Below are 16,719 nucleotides of genomic sequence, written 5' to 3'. Positions count from 1 at the left end.
TCGGGGTGATCCCAAGAATGATCCGAGAGAATTTTTTATTTTTTATTTTTGTCACGAGGCCTATCGGTACGAGCGGTATGATTGATCACAAGTGATTTAGTCCCTTCGAGTTGATGGCTACGACGGACCGGTTGGGTGACTTCTTGACGAACCGACTATACGAATTAATCCTTTATGCGTATTTACCCATCAGTTATTTTACACCTAACTTAAGGGTTAAAAGATAATTACACATATAATTCATGGACTAAATATTATATAATTGAAGACCAATTCTCTAAAATAAAAAAGAAATATAGATTTCATCTTTGAAAGTGAAAAAGACAAGGACAAATGAGGTCCAAAAATGGCATAGATACCCCCCCCCCCCCAAAATGGCATTGATGGCCTGTTTCTTTTGGGTTGGGAGTTCTACAACTCCTTTTCCTCCTCATCGGTGATTTGGCCGAGCTTTCTCTTGCATGTTGCATTGGTGGTTGGCCTTAGGCCCAACCTGTCTCGGGCCGACACGCGGTTGCCAAGCCTCTCCAGGGCGGGGCTGGCTTGGGTCGTCCTCCTCCTATCGCCCTGTAACACCCCTGAATTTTGAGATATTTAAAACTTATAAAATAAATGCGAATCTATCAATTAAATCTCAAATAGAGCATAAAGCTATCCCTAAGTGGCGGGGTGTTATGCCACACCTAGGTTTGAGTACCTAGGTGCACAGGCTAAACTAACCAAGCAAAATGAATCCTCAAATTAATACTCGAATACAATCCCAAGGCACGCATGCCAACTATAGTACTAAGGCTAATTAAGCTAAGTCCAAGGCCCTGATTAGCGCGCTCCGAAGCTACTGCTCATCACCTGAAAAACATTCGGTATAACAACCGTCAGCGAATAATCCTGGTAACCCACTCCAACGCGTTAAGTACAATATAGGTAGATATAAGAAACTCATTTTGAATTGAAACTGGAATACATATATACTTACAAGACTCTAGTTTAAATCCAAGATCAAGACTCAAGACATATTAGCAGACTCAACATCCTAGAGTAATCATAAGAACTAACAGGCATCCTAAGCATGCAATACAAGACATGACAGGCAGATAAGCATAAATAACAAGTAGAAGCAACTAACGCATTCAATACAGTCAATTAGAAGTCATCAAAGCACACAATTCATCCTCCAACCTTATACCAAGTTCCAACCTTGTAGCTCCCCTCCATCCTTATATCAGTTCCAACCTATACCTCCAGACCACCCTTATATCACCACCCCTTATGCCTCCGGGCAACTACATGCCCCTACCGACAAACCCCTTATCAACTACCAACATATCAAGATGGTGCCGCATTGTCATTCAATGATCCGCACCTCTAGTGTCAATATCAAGGGGTTAGCGCATATAGCTCTAATATGACACCGCAACACTTATAACCTGACTCATGCTCAATGGTAAGCAAGTCTAAGGTGGGTGTGTGCCTTAAGCACAGTCACCGCTATGGCCTGTACCTTTAGTACAATGACCGGGGACAAGTGGTGCTAACCGCTAACAATTCAATACCACCAATCACAATCTCATCATCATCATCATCATCATCATCGTCAGTCACACCGGCCATTGTGTAATGACCATGATACTCATCATTATTCAATCAATCAACACATAATCAAATAACAATTAAGACACACCAACAACGACACGTATTACACATAGATTCCTAGAACAATACCTAAAACACCAAACGAGACTCATACACGACAAACGGGATATAACGAAACACAACAGAACAAGGGGGAAAACGTCACGAACCTCGACCGATTTCCAGCGGGTGGGTAACCACTCGCCAACCACCCGCCGACGGCCATTCGCCATTCCAGCGGGTGGCCGGCGGGCAGACCACTGCCCGCTAGAAACAACGCCTCGGGCAACGGGTAGGTGGCTGGTGGGCAGTCCCCCCATTTACCCCCCACTGATACACAGGCAACTTTCGGCCTCGGGATCGCTCGTGGAACCCGAAACCATGTTCAGACACCTTCAAACACATAACGATCACACCACGTATTCAATTAACTGAAACAAACCAATAACCACACAAAATACATTCTAACACGATTCCTAAACATGCCAAGACTCAACATAATCATATAACGGTTCAAGAGCATCCGGAACCACGGGAACATCAAGAAATCTATATGCAAGGTCCTAAACACAAGTCCTAGGCTAGACTCAATACCCGATCATGCATAATCCCACCCATATATACCAAGAACATCATAATACGAAATTCACGATATAAACCCTAGGGCTTTAGACATAATCAAAATACAAGATCGTTTATATAACTAACCACAATATCAAGAACATCAAGATTATCACATAAACACAATATAAACCCTAAGCAAGGTTCTATCAAGACTCAATCACAGAATTACACATACGATTATCAAAGGAGCCAATGAATAAGATATAGCAAGGAAAATAGGTTTTGTTGAGACATGGGTTACCTCTTAGCCCTAATCAATATCCTTGGCTACTAAGGTTCTTCTCTAAGATCTTCTTCCCGTGGATTCCTCTACGTTTGGTGGCAGGGGGGTTCCTCTGTAGGTTTTCCTCCAGGAATATCTTGTGTGGTAGAATTAGCTGTGGTAGGGTTTCTAAATGTTTCCTAAGTCCCTATATATAGATTTAGGAGTCTCAACTCGGGCCTGGATGGTAAAGGTCTACTTATCCTATTCCTTACAGGATTGAGGACTTGGTTAGGGATAAGGGTGCATGGTCCATTGTAGACCACACTGATTAATTGATGGGGATTAAATCATTCTTAATTATATGGTAATGGGATTAATTAAATAATTAATCTGGATACGCAGGCCGTGGGGTGTTACACGCCCTTTCCATGACGATCTTGACGGATGTCACCCTCTCCCCGACTGTCCAATGACCGGGGCGAGTTGACCTCCCCTTCGATTTGAGTGTCGAGTGCCCGGGGTGGTTGGGTGCTCGGCCCGCTGCGCTGTCTTGAGGGAGGTGGAGGCGGGGTCAGCACCCTTTGGGTGGCCCCCAAGCCGACTTGTGCACCCCCCTTGGAGCCCTTCCGCGAGGCGAGCCAAAGTAGCAGAGGCTTGTTGAAGGGCGACCGCCCCCTCCTGTAGTATGGTGTGATCCGGAGGAGGGGCAACGGGAGCTGACACACCGCCATTGCGGTGGTTGGTGAGGTGATCCCTTAAGTCTCCCCCCGACCTGATGGAGATGGTCGGTTGGGGGCTAGGAGTCCCGGTGGGGCCGTTCCCGGTCGGGACGACTCGGGTGCTACGGGAACTGTTCGTGTTGCGAGAGTTGGATCTCGATCTTGCCATGATATTTGATTGTGATGGTTGTGTTACACTGCAAGTAGAGAACATGCTTGAGCTGGTACAGCAGCTCTCAACAAGAGCACCAATGATGGATTTAATAAACCCGGGGTAGCCTGGATTACTAAACCCGATAAAGAACGTATATAGGAAATAGATATGTAAAATAGATAAAACGATGTCGTATGGTTGCAGGGACCGTATATTGTATGAGATAACCATAAACGAGCCATTACAAGGTGAATGTAACGTTATTACAGTTGTAGATTAGGACAAGATAGATAGAATTTGTAAGAAAATGTGTAGTGTGTCATCATGGGACAAAATATGGGACATTTATGATTTATATGAAATAAACCCCCAACCGTCCCACCTAAACCCGGGGGCGGTTTCATGAACATGTTCGGTAACATTAACGAACACATTCACAAACATGTTCGTTCACGTTCGTGAATGCTTAATAACCAAACATATGAACATGTTAATGATCAAAATTCGTTCGTGAACAAGAAATAATATATGTTCACTAAAAATAACCAAACAAGTAACACACCTACAAAGAAAATACAAACAAATATTAAACAAACACAAACGAGCTTGTTCACAAACATTATTAAACAAACACTAAACGAGCTTGTTCGCAAACATTATTAAACGAACACAAACGAGCTTGTTCACGATCTTTTAGCAAACGAGCTTACAACTGTTCAGACTCTGTTCGTTTATAAATCGAGCTCTAAATTTTGTTTGTTAATGTTCGTTTCAGGCCCGGATTTTGGCTGTGCAAGCTGGGCTACCGCACAGGGGCCCAAATTTTAGAGAGGTCCCAAATTTTAGAAGCTCAATATTTTATTATTACCTAGATAGTTTAGAAATAAAAATTAAAAGTTTTTAATTAAAACTAAAAGGCTTTATAAAAAAAATGGTAGGAACATGTATTTATTGTATTTTAACTTTGAGATCTAAGGTTCAAAACTTGTGCACACTATTATTATTATTCCATAATATGTCTATTTTTATTTGTGCGTTGCACGGAAAAGATTTGCTATAATCTTTAAATTATAACAACGAATATTATATATTGCAATTGATGAAATAGGTTGTATCGATTATGTTTTTTTATGTTATCCTTGCTTGAATTCGAATAAATAATTGCCCAATTATCCGTGCAGTGTGCGTGCAATGTGCGTGCGATGCATGGATAATTTTTTTGTGTTATATATTTTGATAATAAAATTACGGTATTAGTTTTAAAGATTTTAATTTTGGTAGGGCCTTATTTATTTATTCGAACAGGGCCACAAAAAATCAAAAACCGGACCGGCCCTGGTTCGTTTACCTTAATAAACAAACATAAACGAACGCTTACCAAACACGAACACAAATAATTTATCGAAAGCTCTGTAACACCCCAAACGTAGCTAACACCCCTAACCATACTAACATCGCACCTCTTTCATCTTTTTCATCGTTCACTGAAAAATGCAATGCCATGTACTATGCTCTAATTTTAGCAAAATCGTGTAAGAGGAAACACCTCTTTCATCTTTTTCATCGTTCACTGAAAAATGCAATACCACGTGCTATGCTCTAATTTTAGCAAAATCGTGTAAGAGGAAACACCTCTTTCATCTTTTTCATCGTTCACTGAAAAAATGCAATACCATGTGCTATGCTCCTCTAATTTTAGCAAAATCGTGTAAGAGGAAACAATGACAATATATACTATGACGGAAAAGGAAAAATCATGTTCTCATTTTTCAATTTGCATATGAAATATCAAAATTGGAAAAAAAAATGAAAAAATATCAAATAGGTCATTGAACTTATTACTTTTATATGAAATTAGACCATTGAACTTAAAAGTGTGCAATCAAATCATCAACATCAAACAAGAAAAACATGTACAATTAAGATATTTTTCTATTTTTTCCCGCTAGAATCTGATCATATTAGTTTATATGGTATATGTACTAAGAGTTAATATTTCCTTTGTCATACTAGTTAGGAGGAAATATTGAAATGTACGTTTTCAACTCAAATTGCAATAAAAGAAAACAAAAAATGTCTCAATTGCACACATTTTTCTTATTTGATGATTTGATTACACACTTTTTAAGTTTAATAATTTAACTGCACAAAAGTAATAAATTCAATGAACTATTTGACTTTTTTTCGTAAAATTATAAAGAAAAAAGATAACAAATTAAATTAATCAAAACATTTTCATATATATTAAATAAATTAATAAAACCTTAACAAAGTTAGTTTAACAGCACATGCTTTATAGACTAAAATTATAACTTTTTGAAAAGTTAAGAATACTTTGTAATAATAAAAATTTTATAAATCAGGACTAAAACAAACAGCGAAGAAAAAACCAATAGACTAAAGTTACGTCTCATAGTTTAATTTGTTTTTTTCTTACCCCAAAAGGCTGAATCCCCAACTCTAAGCGCCTCACACTCCAACCCAACGGAACATGTGAGATGATGTAAATCACGATAACTCAATGGCTTAGTAAGCAGGACCAAATGCCCGTGGGCATAATTTATTTTTTTCTTTCAAAAGGCTGAACCCCAACCATAAGGACCCCCACACCTCGGCCCAACAGAGCATTTGGGAGGATGTAAATCATAATTTGTTTTTTTTTTTGCATGTACACAGGAAGTGCATTGCCTGGCATTCCTCCACGTTTTCATGCCTACAGTTCTGTGTGGCTGCCACGTGTACATTCTGCTTCATCAACGGCCCGACAGGATAACATCAACCACCAAGCTACCTGATAAAACTATATACAAATAATACTCTCCTTAAATCTTTATCTATTATATATATATTCTTGTATTGTTGAAATCGATTCCCCCTATCTATAAGAATTACAGGAAATTAAAGTCTTTTTTTCTTTTTTAAATTTTGATTTTAGGTTCTGCATGCATATATGGATACCAGTCAAAGAAGCATTAGGGTTCTAATGTTTCCATGGCTAGCGCATGGTCACATATGCCCATTTCTGGTTTTAGCCCAGGCTCTCACCAAGAGGAACTTCTACATTTACATTTGTTCCACCCCCGTGAATCTGAGTTCGATCAAGAAAAGGGTCTCTGAAAAAGACGCCATTTCCATAAAGCTCGTGGAGCTTCAGCTGCCATCGCTGCCTGATCTTCCCCCTCACTACCACACCACCAATGGCCTCCCGCCCCACCTCATGCCCACTCTCAAGAAGGCCTTGGACATGTCGAAGCCGGGGTTTTTGAACCTTCTAGACACCTTGAAACCGGATTTGGTGGTGTATGACTTTCTCCAGCCATGGGTGCCGGCGATGGCCGCTGCGCAAAGTATTCCGGCGGTTTTGTTCCTCAGCCCCGGGGCGGCGGCGTGCTCTTACCTGTTTCATGTTGGCAGAGGACACCCTGCTGAAGAGTACCCCTTCCCGGAGTTGTATCTCCGGGACCATGAGTTTATCAGGAACAAACGGTTATTTGAGCCGCCGGAGCAGATAGATGGCGACGTTAGTGACACGGAGAGGATTGATGGGTGTTTAGATGGGTCGTCAAGCATCATCCTCATCAAAACTTTCAGACAGCTTGAGGGGAAGTACGTACTTGCTCAATGCTAAACTTATTTTTACTTTTGAATATTAACTGATTCTATTATAATTTTATATATCTGTTTAATTATAACTATTTGCTCAATATATCTGTTCATGATTATTCTCTCAATATCTCAATATATCTGTTCATGACTACTCTCTCAATCTACTGAAGCATATAACTATTTGCTCAATATAATGTGTTCATGACTACTCTCTTAGCATCAATCTACTGAAACATAAAGAGTCAATATTACATTATTACATGATGAAAATAGTAATATTACATGATGAAAATATTTGATCTTTGTTTGTTATATCATGCAAGTAAAAGCTAGGGTAGAATTTGGTTAACTCAAACAAAAATATATAAAATAGGACAAAGAGACTATATGATTGTACTTTGTTTGTAACTGTAATCTGACAGGTATATTGATCAGCTAAGCAATTTGGTGAAAAAACGTTGTGTACCAGTGGGCCCACTAGTGAGATCTCTGGTGGCGGACGGCGAGAATCCGGAGATCAAAGAGTGGCTCGACATGAAGCCGCGATGCTCCACGGTGTTCGTCTCGTTCGGGAGCGAGTATTTCTTGACGGAGGAGGAGATGGAGGAGGTGGCTCTAGGGTTAGAGCTAAGCAAGGTGAACTTCCTATGGGTGATTAGGTTTCCGGCGGCCGAGGCCGGGGAAAAAGCTAGGGCTATTGGGGACGCCCTGCCGGAGGGGTATCTGGAGAGAGTGGGGAAGCGGGGGAAAGTGGTGGAGGGATGGGCCCCGCAAGGGATGATTCTAGAACATTCGAGTATCGGCGGATTCGTGAGCCACTGCGGGTGGAGCTCAGTGATGGAGGCGCTGAAATTCGGCGTCCCGATAATCGCGATGCCGATGCAGCTAGACCAGCCGCTGAACGCGAGGGTGGTGGCGGCGGCGGGGGTAGGGGAGGAAGTGGTGAGGGACGGGGAGGGGAGGGTGGAGAGAGAGGAGGTGGCGAGGGTGGTGAGGGAAGTGGTGGCGGAGAAGAGCGGGCAGCGGTTGCGGCGGAGGGCGAGGGAGTTCAGTGAGAAGATAATGAGCGAGAGAGGGGAGGAAGAGATGGATGAGGCGGTGCAGGAGTTGACAACGCTTTGTCAGACGAAGACGTTTAGACAAGACTCCGCCGACGTCAACTACATACGGTTTAGTCTTGGTGGCTGAGACTAAGACTAAATGATAGCTAAAAATAATATGGCAAGCCTTACTGTTTCTATTTTCTTTTTGCCCACCTTGTTTATATTTTGTTATGCAGATGAATAAGTTGAATTTGAATTAATTTTTACAAATTGAGTTGAATTTGAATTAATTGTTTATGACTAAAGTATAACTAAGACTGCCCGATGATGGGTATAAAGTGACTCACTCAAATGAAATGTCAGTGGTTCATAGAAATAATATTGAGTTTTTACCTTTCAATAACTTAAAAAGATAATTATGAACAATTACGGCTCTTTATTTTTCAATAGATTGAAAAAATTAATTATGAACAAATACTGCATTGGATAGTTATGAGTAGTTATGAACAGATCTGAATTGGACAGAGTCAGTTTGTACTAAAAAAATATAACTAAGACAAAAGGGGTTCTAGTTTCATCTACTCCCAGAACTATTGCAAATCAAAAACTAGAACAGCTGCAACTCTTATGACAAAAAAGGGGTTCTAGTTTCCAAAATATCGGCGGAAAATAAGTGGGGCTTTGTAGAATTTCATGTTTGATTCTCGATCTCCTCATAGCCATCTGGCATATTTTGCATTAAGCTTAAGAGAGTTGATGCTTTGAGGTATAAACAGGAGCATCCACAAAATCATGAATCTCTTTCTTGCTCTTGATCAAACATCTTGAACTCGTATCTTTATCGACTTCATCCAAGTCTTCAGCTATACCCATGTATCCGCACAGTACAAGCTCGTTAAGTTTGTCTGCCCCCTCACTTCCTTCTTGATGTTTACTGTTTCGGTCCTTATCACAAGCCTGATTAAACTCTTTTCTTCCATGCCCTTTCTTTATAAAGTACTCGTGGAGCTTCTCTGCATCTTTTAAGCCGGGAAAGGTGGCCAAGAATTTGATCACCACTACGCTACCATTTGCAGGCTTCCCAAGACAAACCTTGATTTTACTAACACTAAAACCTTCACCTGTCAATATACAGCAGCAAGAAACGACAAGAAGAATTGTTTTGTCAAACACAAGTATTACATGGATCGGTGTGCAAAATCTCTTTGATAGCCATTATGTCAACCAACCATCATCATTTTCAAATCTCATGTTTATGGGGTTGGCTCTGATACTAAGTTGAATAATGTAGAAGAATGAAAGGATTCATTGTATTGTCTCTTAAGAGCTCTACAGGTATCAACTATTTATACAGGAATGAGCTATAACCTAATTGGCCCATTCCTAACAGGCCTAGTGTTTCAACATGATAGTAGGGGAAAAAGATGCAGAGTAACATGGAAAGATTAAATGAAGCATATAGAATTGAAGATGTCAAATGTTCAAGTGATATATACGTACCCCTTAGAAGATCCTCAATCTTTCTTAGAGTTTTGACTTGTTGCTCTTGTGGACCATAGCTTGACTTGGTACAGTTGTGAACAATGACAGTTGGTGGCCAAAGTATAAGGTCTTCTCTCTGGGCTGAAGCATTGGATCTGAAAATGGGCTCTGGTAGCCATGCTGTAACATTCGGGCCCACAACAGTATTCCACCCCATCAGGACACAAACTGCCTTGAGAAGACCCAAGTGTTTAGCTTTCAAGTCAAGCTTTTGTGTCATAAAGCAATGTGCCCCTAAGGATTGAGCATCCCTGAATTGCCTTGATTGGGTGAAAGAACATATGCACTTTAGGGTTCACATAAACCAAGAGAAATAGCTTGCATGGGTTCTAATGTTCTATAGATGATAAAAATTACAAGAAGATTGAAAGCTAACACTAATAAATAAGATGTATGGTAGTGCCAAACAGTACCTTTCTTCTCAAATCTTCGTTCTATTTGTAATAATTTTCCATTGTTGACTATTTATAACAATTATGACGAGGCGTTAGAGAATATATAATTCTCCTAAAAGGTTTCTCTTCGAACTTCTTAAACATACCGTATAATAGTGATCAAACAATTAGATGTTCAGTTGATAAGGCACCATTCATCTAATTTAGTAAGGCAACTCCAAGAGAAAATAATAATGTAGTAATGTGAACCTTTTTAATAGTGAAAATCAGACAACTCACCTCAAGAAGCAAACAATTATGAAAGCCAAAAATGCCATAAAGTTGAATTGTTAAATGAATATTTTGGAATAATATTCAAACTACTTGTTCTATTATGAAAAATATCAGTAATACATTGAGGAGACATACCTTTTCCCACAGACAAGACAGATTAAGCCTCCAGCCCTTCCCTTCTCCTTATAGCTTTTTCGAGTAGGCAGATCTTCATTCACTTTTTTGGTGAAAATTAAGAAAAACTTCTGTACCTGTAGATCAAACTTATTGGGACCCTCAGGTAACACTGATTTCGCAGAATCCACCAAGGTGCTTTTTGATTCCTTAACTTTATTTTCATGCACTTCTATTTGTTTATCAATGTTTCCCCTTACCCAAACATTCTTAGGGAGGGACTTTTTCGTATTATGTTGGCTCATATTATGCCAGCTGAGTGAACTGGGTTCTTGATGAACTTTTTGCTTTTTGCAGGGTTCATTTTGATTGATAAGCAGTTTTTGCCCCTGTTCCATAGGATTATGAGATGACAGAAAGTTATGAGATGCAGTGACTGGATTGAATTTTTCCTTCTCATATACCTTACAAACCTTTCTACATTGCTCAATGCCATGCTCCAATAAAGGAGCTGCATCTTGATCCTTCTGGTCCTGAACTCCAGATACATCACTTGTTCCCTTCATAGTAGTCAATTTCCTTGGCATGATCCCATTAGAATTATGCATGATCATTTCATTATCCAAACTATACTTCCTCTTCAACGACCTAGCCAACTCATTTTTCGTGCAATGCACACATGATTCCATTTTCTCTGTTCCCACCCCATGTCCAAGTATTTCCATCTGGCTTTCACCTCCCGGTGATTTTCTCCACTTTTCAAAATAGATGTTGGAAGCAGCAGCATTATCACTGCCAGGGTTCAATATTCCTCGTGAGATGCAGAGACATGGCATCTCTCTTTCTCTAAAATTTTGCTTCTCACCATAAGTTTCTCTGGAATCCCGATAAAAATTATCTTGACGAAGTATAGCAGGGGACGTGCTAGAAGGAAGATACTCCAGAGCAGTTTGTGAAGAGTGATGATCCAAGGAACTGCAGCCAATCAGATTTCTTTGAGAAATATCAATCTTTTCCTTATCAATCTTTGGTGGTATCTCTCTTTCTCTAAAATTCTGCTTCTCAGCATAAGTTTCTCTGGAATCCCGATAAAAATCATCTTGACGAAGTATAGCAGGGGAAGTGCTAGAAGGAAGATACTCCAGAGCAGTTTGTGAAGAGTGATCCAAGGAACTGCAGCCAATCAGATTTCTTTGAGAAATATCAATATTTTCCTTAGCTGCACCCAAAGCTCTTGATGGATTGACATTTAGTTGGTGGAAATTCCTCCTGTTTAACCCCTCGGACAAGTAACCATGATTATAATCTTCTTCAGGCCAAGTTTTGGGATACATGTATCCCTGATCATTGGTCCTGCTGGCACTGCATCTATCATGATAGTAGCTCCTTACATCCTCTTGTCTTCCAGCACGAAAAATGAACGCCTCTCTGTGTTCATTTAAAAAGAACTGATTTCCAAATTTTGCTGAGGTCAAAGGATGAATATCTTTCTGCATAGCCATATCATCTTTGAATGATGGGGGGTAATCTCCCCTAGATATTCTAGTAGCATTGCCCTTGATGTGACAAGTGCATACCAAATCCTTAGGCTGAGATGTATACTCAACAGGGTATGAAATATTTTTTGAATGAAACTCAAGTCTTTCCCCTCGACCATACATTTCTTCCATGGCTGTCAATTTGTCCAGAAGATGAGGGTCTGGATAATGAGCTCCCTTAACCTCAAGTCTATCCAAGCCAAGAAGCTTTGAATCTGATGGCAAACTCCTTTCACCTTCAACATACTTTGACTTCAATTCTGAATCCAAACCCAGTGTCAATCCTCCCCTGCCCGACTCCTCTTGCAAAGCCATTGATTTTTGTCTAAATATTTCATGCTCAGTGGCCCTCAAGAGTCTCTCTGTCTCAACACAGTCATGCCTAGCAGCTCCTTTGCCAATATTTTCATATTCATACCTCAAACCAATACTCTTAGCATCAGTTCCAACCACATTATCACAGAGCTCATACGTTTTCATCTCATGGTAATCAGGCCTCTTGTCCACAGGCCAAACCAGTCCCTGCAATCTCTCATCTCGATCCAGCCACCCATATCTCCCCTTATCCAGTGACACCAGTGTCCCTTCTTTTTCCTCTCTCTTAGGACTCAAACTCCTAAAGTAACATGATGATCGCTCCACTACGCCAAGGCGATGCATCAAATAGGGGTCTGAACTCAAGTCAATTCCATGGTCCTTTAACCTCGCGGCCACTGACGATTCTGGTACAAAATCATCATCCCCTTGACGTGGCATTTTTTTTGTTTCGTTTTGCCCTTTTCACTCTCCCAGATTTGTTTCAGCTCTACCCACTCATCAACCTCGCTCCGATAAACCTAAACATAGAAAACTTGCATTCAAACTCAGTACGCCATGGCTTTTAAACAATAAAGGAAAACTGAAAACCGTATATGCATGACGCCGCTATACACATATACTCAAATATACGTACATACAAGTGCGTGTGTGCATCCATCAGAAAGGCATAACCCTAACCCTAGAGAGATTTGAAAGCGAGTGAAGAGTGACCTGTCGAAGAAAACGCGAGGATTTGAAAAGAGAATTCTCTACGAAAATTCTGAAGCTTTAGCGAGCCCTTGAGCTTCTGCAAGTGCGGGTTTGCGCTAGCGTGCGTATTTTAGATGGTTTTACGGATTGAGTTTGAATGGTTTTGTGGTATATCGCTGAGTTACTGCGCAATGGCTGTCTGCCTTCTTAGCCGCCTAGTAGCCCGCCTTGCGTGGTGTTCTTTCAGTTTCGCTCATCTTCCGTTCTTCAATACAATTTTCGCTGAATGATACAATAAAGTCTTTTAAAACGAAAAATAATAATGCAATTATATTCCAATATTACCTACTCCGTATTTAGTAAGGTATGATAACATGACTGTGATCAAGTTAACACGTGACATTTATTACTTATTACATGTATAATTTCTTAAAACATATTTATTGTTTATTACCTATCTCATTTTCAAAACATATTTATTACTTATATTATATTGAAAAAAAATGACATTTTTTCTTCCTGAATTATTTACTTATAGCTGTTATACAAAAATTAGGGAGAAGGAATAGACAGAGAAGAAAGAGGAAGATCAGCACATTTCTCATTCATCATTAGAATCAATATACAAAGGTATCACATCAAATATAAGGCAATAACTATACATATAAAAGGTAGTAACCTATCAATTACAACTACTACCATATATACAATAATGTCCATAATAATAATATTTGTAACACTCCCCCTTGGACATTATTTGACATGATCCTGCCTCTTCAAAACTTGCTAGGAAAACCCTGTGGGAAAAACCTAGACAAAAAGTATAAATGTATATATTCATGCCTCGTTAAAAACTTCACTAGGAAAACCTCGTGGGAAAAAACCTAGTTGAAGAAAAGAGTACATGATATTTGTAAGAACATATATTGTACTGATTGCCTCGTTAAAAACCTTAACTTAAAAAAACCCTATGGGAAAAACTTAGTTAAGGGAAAAAGAGTACAACCAAAACCTTCAGGGCACAATCGACATAATCTTCAGGATTTTTGGGGTTTGTCTACTTAAGCAATTATTTTGCAACTTTTCCCCATTTACATTACTATATCATACTCATGTCTCGTTAAAAACCTCACTAAAAAACCCAGTGGGAAAAATTAGTTGAGGAAAAGAGTGCATGATGTATGCGTATTCTTGTTTTAGATTAGCTGCCTCATTAAAAACTTTAGATTTAAGATAAAACCCCGTAGGGAAAACTTAACTAAGGAAACGAGTACATCTGTTAGTCTTCAAGACCCAATCTTCAGGATTGATTCATGCAAAATGATACTCCCCCTCAAGATAACAATCTTTAAGTCCCATACATTAAATTTCCAAACTGTACGGGTATAGAGGGATTTTGTAAATAAATATATACAACTGTCATTTGAATAAATATACTCTATAATAATCTTGTGACTCTTCTGGAGTTCACGTGGTATAATATTAATATCATAGTATCTAGTCAAAAGGATTTCATTATATATCCTTTTATTGACCCTCTATGGGACAATGAGGTAAAAATAGTACAACCAATTTTGGAACCTGGCATTATGGAGTTACAAAAGTAATAGCCAGTACCCAAGTAGCCATTATATATTTGTTTGTCTAAGTATCCAATCAAAATCATATATCATATACTGACTAACTGGTGTATAAAATTTCTTCAAGGAAAAACTCTATCTTCTGGAGTTGAGATAATACTTGGCTTTCTCAAGCTTTTGTTTCAAAATCTCCGTCTTTAGATATGGGCTGACATCATCAAACCCTTTATATATTTCATTGATGTTTTCCACCATCAATATTGACTTAGAGAATAAATAATAAGTAAGTTCATTATCAACTCTTTATCGAGCACACAATGGTACATATTATTCCTTCAATGAGGATATTAACTCCATTCGTAACCCTTTAAAGAGTAAATATAATGACACTTAAATTCTCATTTCGGGAATTATAAATCCATCAGAGATTTCTCAAAATAAATATTAACTATTTTAGGTCCTATAAAGACCTTAATATTTTAATGTGCGATTTTCACTTTTTCTCATTTTGAGAACTTAAAATCCTTCGGGAACTCTTGAATTTAATATTAGTTGCATATCTAATTTATTATTCTGCCAATGATGTAGCGGAACTTAATGCCATTTATCGTGGGAAGATATGTTTGATTAAAATCAATCAAGGGTATCTGCGTGAACCCATAAGACTACAAACTCGCTTTATATCATATCACCTCATTATTCTTATTTCTCTTTCGTGCACACACCCACTTGTAACCTTCGGGGTTAACTCTCAATGGTGTATGGTTATAAAGAGAATTATTAATAATTAGCGAGTCGATCTATGCCTTAATTGCTCTTTTATACGTTAAATAAATAGTCATGGCACTTCCGGTGCATAACTCTGGATCCAGATTATCATATAATGAAGCAATTTGTACAGACTATTGTGTTGTCGACAACTATAATACTTTCATAAATCTCTCCCATATTTATAATTGTTTATGGCAATATTTAAGTCAACCAGATTCTAGACATTTCCCAGAACTTATTCAGTTCACATCTGGTTGTCCCGCATCCCTAGTATTATGTTTGTTTGGTGCACCTATAAATTGACTAGGGTTTTTCGTCATCTGGACGAACGTCTCCAAGACATAATTATTCAATGTATAACAAGAGTGACAATGTTTATTTACTAGATCTAGTATAATGATTCTTATCTCTTACACCGATAGATCTCCTACACTTCTGACATCAAGAAGTATCGATAGATATATTTGGTCCAAATTGGGGATGGTATATGGACCTAGTCACTCTTTTATGATCAGTATGATCAATAGATGTATTTGGCAGATTATTTGCTAATATCGCAAATATATCATCTTCTGAACTTTCAGTTCAGTCTAACTAGTACATGGATTAAATAATGAAGATATTTTTATTCTATGGAATTTCTTGGCATTCTATTAAATTTGAACTCTTATCTCCCCCTAATGCCGAGAAACAATCTTCATTAATTAAGTATGCAGTCAGCGTACCTAAGGATATGTATATTAGTCTCCTATCATGTGCTGTTGGCACATTAATTAATCAAGAGACTAAGGCTTTTTTGGCAGCCTTTTTAGAGGTATACGCTGAGGTGGTGATGTATTGAAATAGACTGCGCACTATAAATAATAACGCATATATGGAAATGTTTATTTTGAAACCATGTACTAGGTATAACAATCCTTGAGGGATTGGTTTGTGATATGCAGTGAGTTAGATTTGGATTTCAAACAAAAGTATATCCCCAAAACATATAATTCAATATTTCTCCTTCACACATGCTCTATAAAATACTCATGTGGATAAGAAATTATAATCTCTAACTCATTATGTTTACCCAAAACGACCCAATCGCTCATGCCATAATTTAAAAAATGGGCCTTTAAAATTTTAAAAAATCGCAAAATATAAATACTCAAAGGTATATGCAATCATATATGTCCAAATAGAGAGAACATACATATTAATTAAATGAAAAAAATACGAGTACGCAACCATCTTAGGGGGTGAAGAGCCAAAAGAAGTCTAAATAGTGAGACCATTCAGGATCTCTAAAAACATGTTCTCAACTTATGAGGAGTGATCATTATGAAATATTTTACAACTAATTTGCTTCAGGCAAATTATCATGACATAATTTATTTCCAGCTTTCAAACACATAGCGTTTTAAATAACTATATCATGATCACTATGTGAAATGATCATAAAATATTTTGTACTGAATAGCATGACACTAATGATAGAGATTCAATACTTTTTCATGAGTCATTGTCAGTTCA

The 16,719-nt window shown here is 38.5% G+C and overlaps 2 protein-coding genes across 2 annotated transcripts; one reads left to right on the top strand and one right to left on the bottom strand.

The window, feature by feature from the left end:
* Window positions 1–6,183: 6,183 nt before the first annotated feature.
* Window positions 6,184–8,348, top strand: LOC109148029 (beta-D-glucosyl crocetin beta-1,6-glucosyltransferase-like). The gene is made up of 2 exons (XM_019295747.1): window positions 6,184–6,940; window positions 7,363–8,348. The coding sequence occupies exons 1-2, from the start codon at window positions 6,285–6,287 to the stop codon at window positions 8,126–8,128; spliced, it is 1,422 nt and encodes a 473-aa protein (XP_019151292.1). The 5' UTR covers window positions 6,184–6,284; the 3' UTR covers window positions 8,129–8,348.
* A 212-nt stretch (window positions 8,349–8,560) lies between these two features.
* LOC109147865 lies at window positions 8,561–12,601 on the bottom strand. The gene is made up of 3 exons (XM_019295522.1): window positions 10,329–12,601; window positions 9,484–9,785; window positions 8,561–9,104 (listed from the first exon to the last, which is right to left on the bottom strand). The coding sequence occupies exons 1-3, from the start codon at window positions 12,599–12,601 to the stop codon at window positions 8,728–8,730; spliced, it is 2,952 nt and encodes a 983-aa protein (XP_019151067.1). The 3' UTR covers window positions 8,561–8,727.
* Between the last annotated feature and the right edge of the window lie 4,118 nt (window positions 12,602–16,719).

Source organism: Ipomoea nil, unplaced genomic scaffold (genome assembly GCF_001879475.1).
Source record: "Ipomoea nil cultivar Tokyo-kokei standard unplaced genomic scaffold, Asagao_1.1 scaffold2036, whole genome shotgun sequence".
In the NCBI taxonomy this organism is placed as follows: domain Eukaryota; kingdom Viridiplantae; phylum Streptophyta; class Magnoliopsida; order Solanales; family Convolvulaceae; genus Ipomoea; species Ipomoea nil.
The sequence above is the reverse complement of the archived record's forward strand: the minus strand, read 5'-3'. Positions and strand labels throughout refer to the sequence as shown.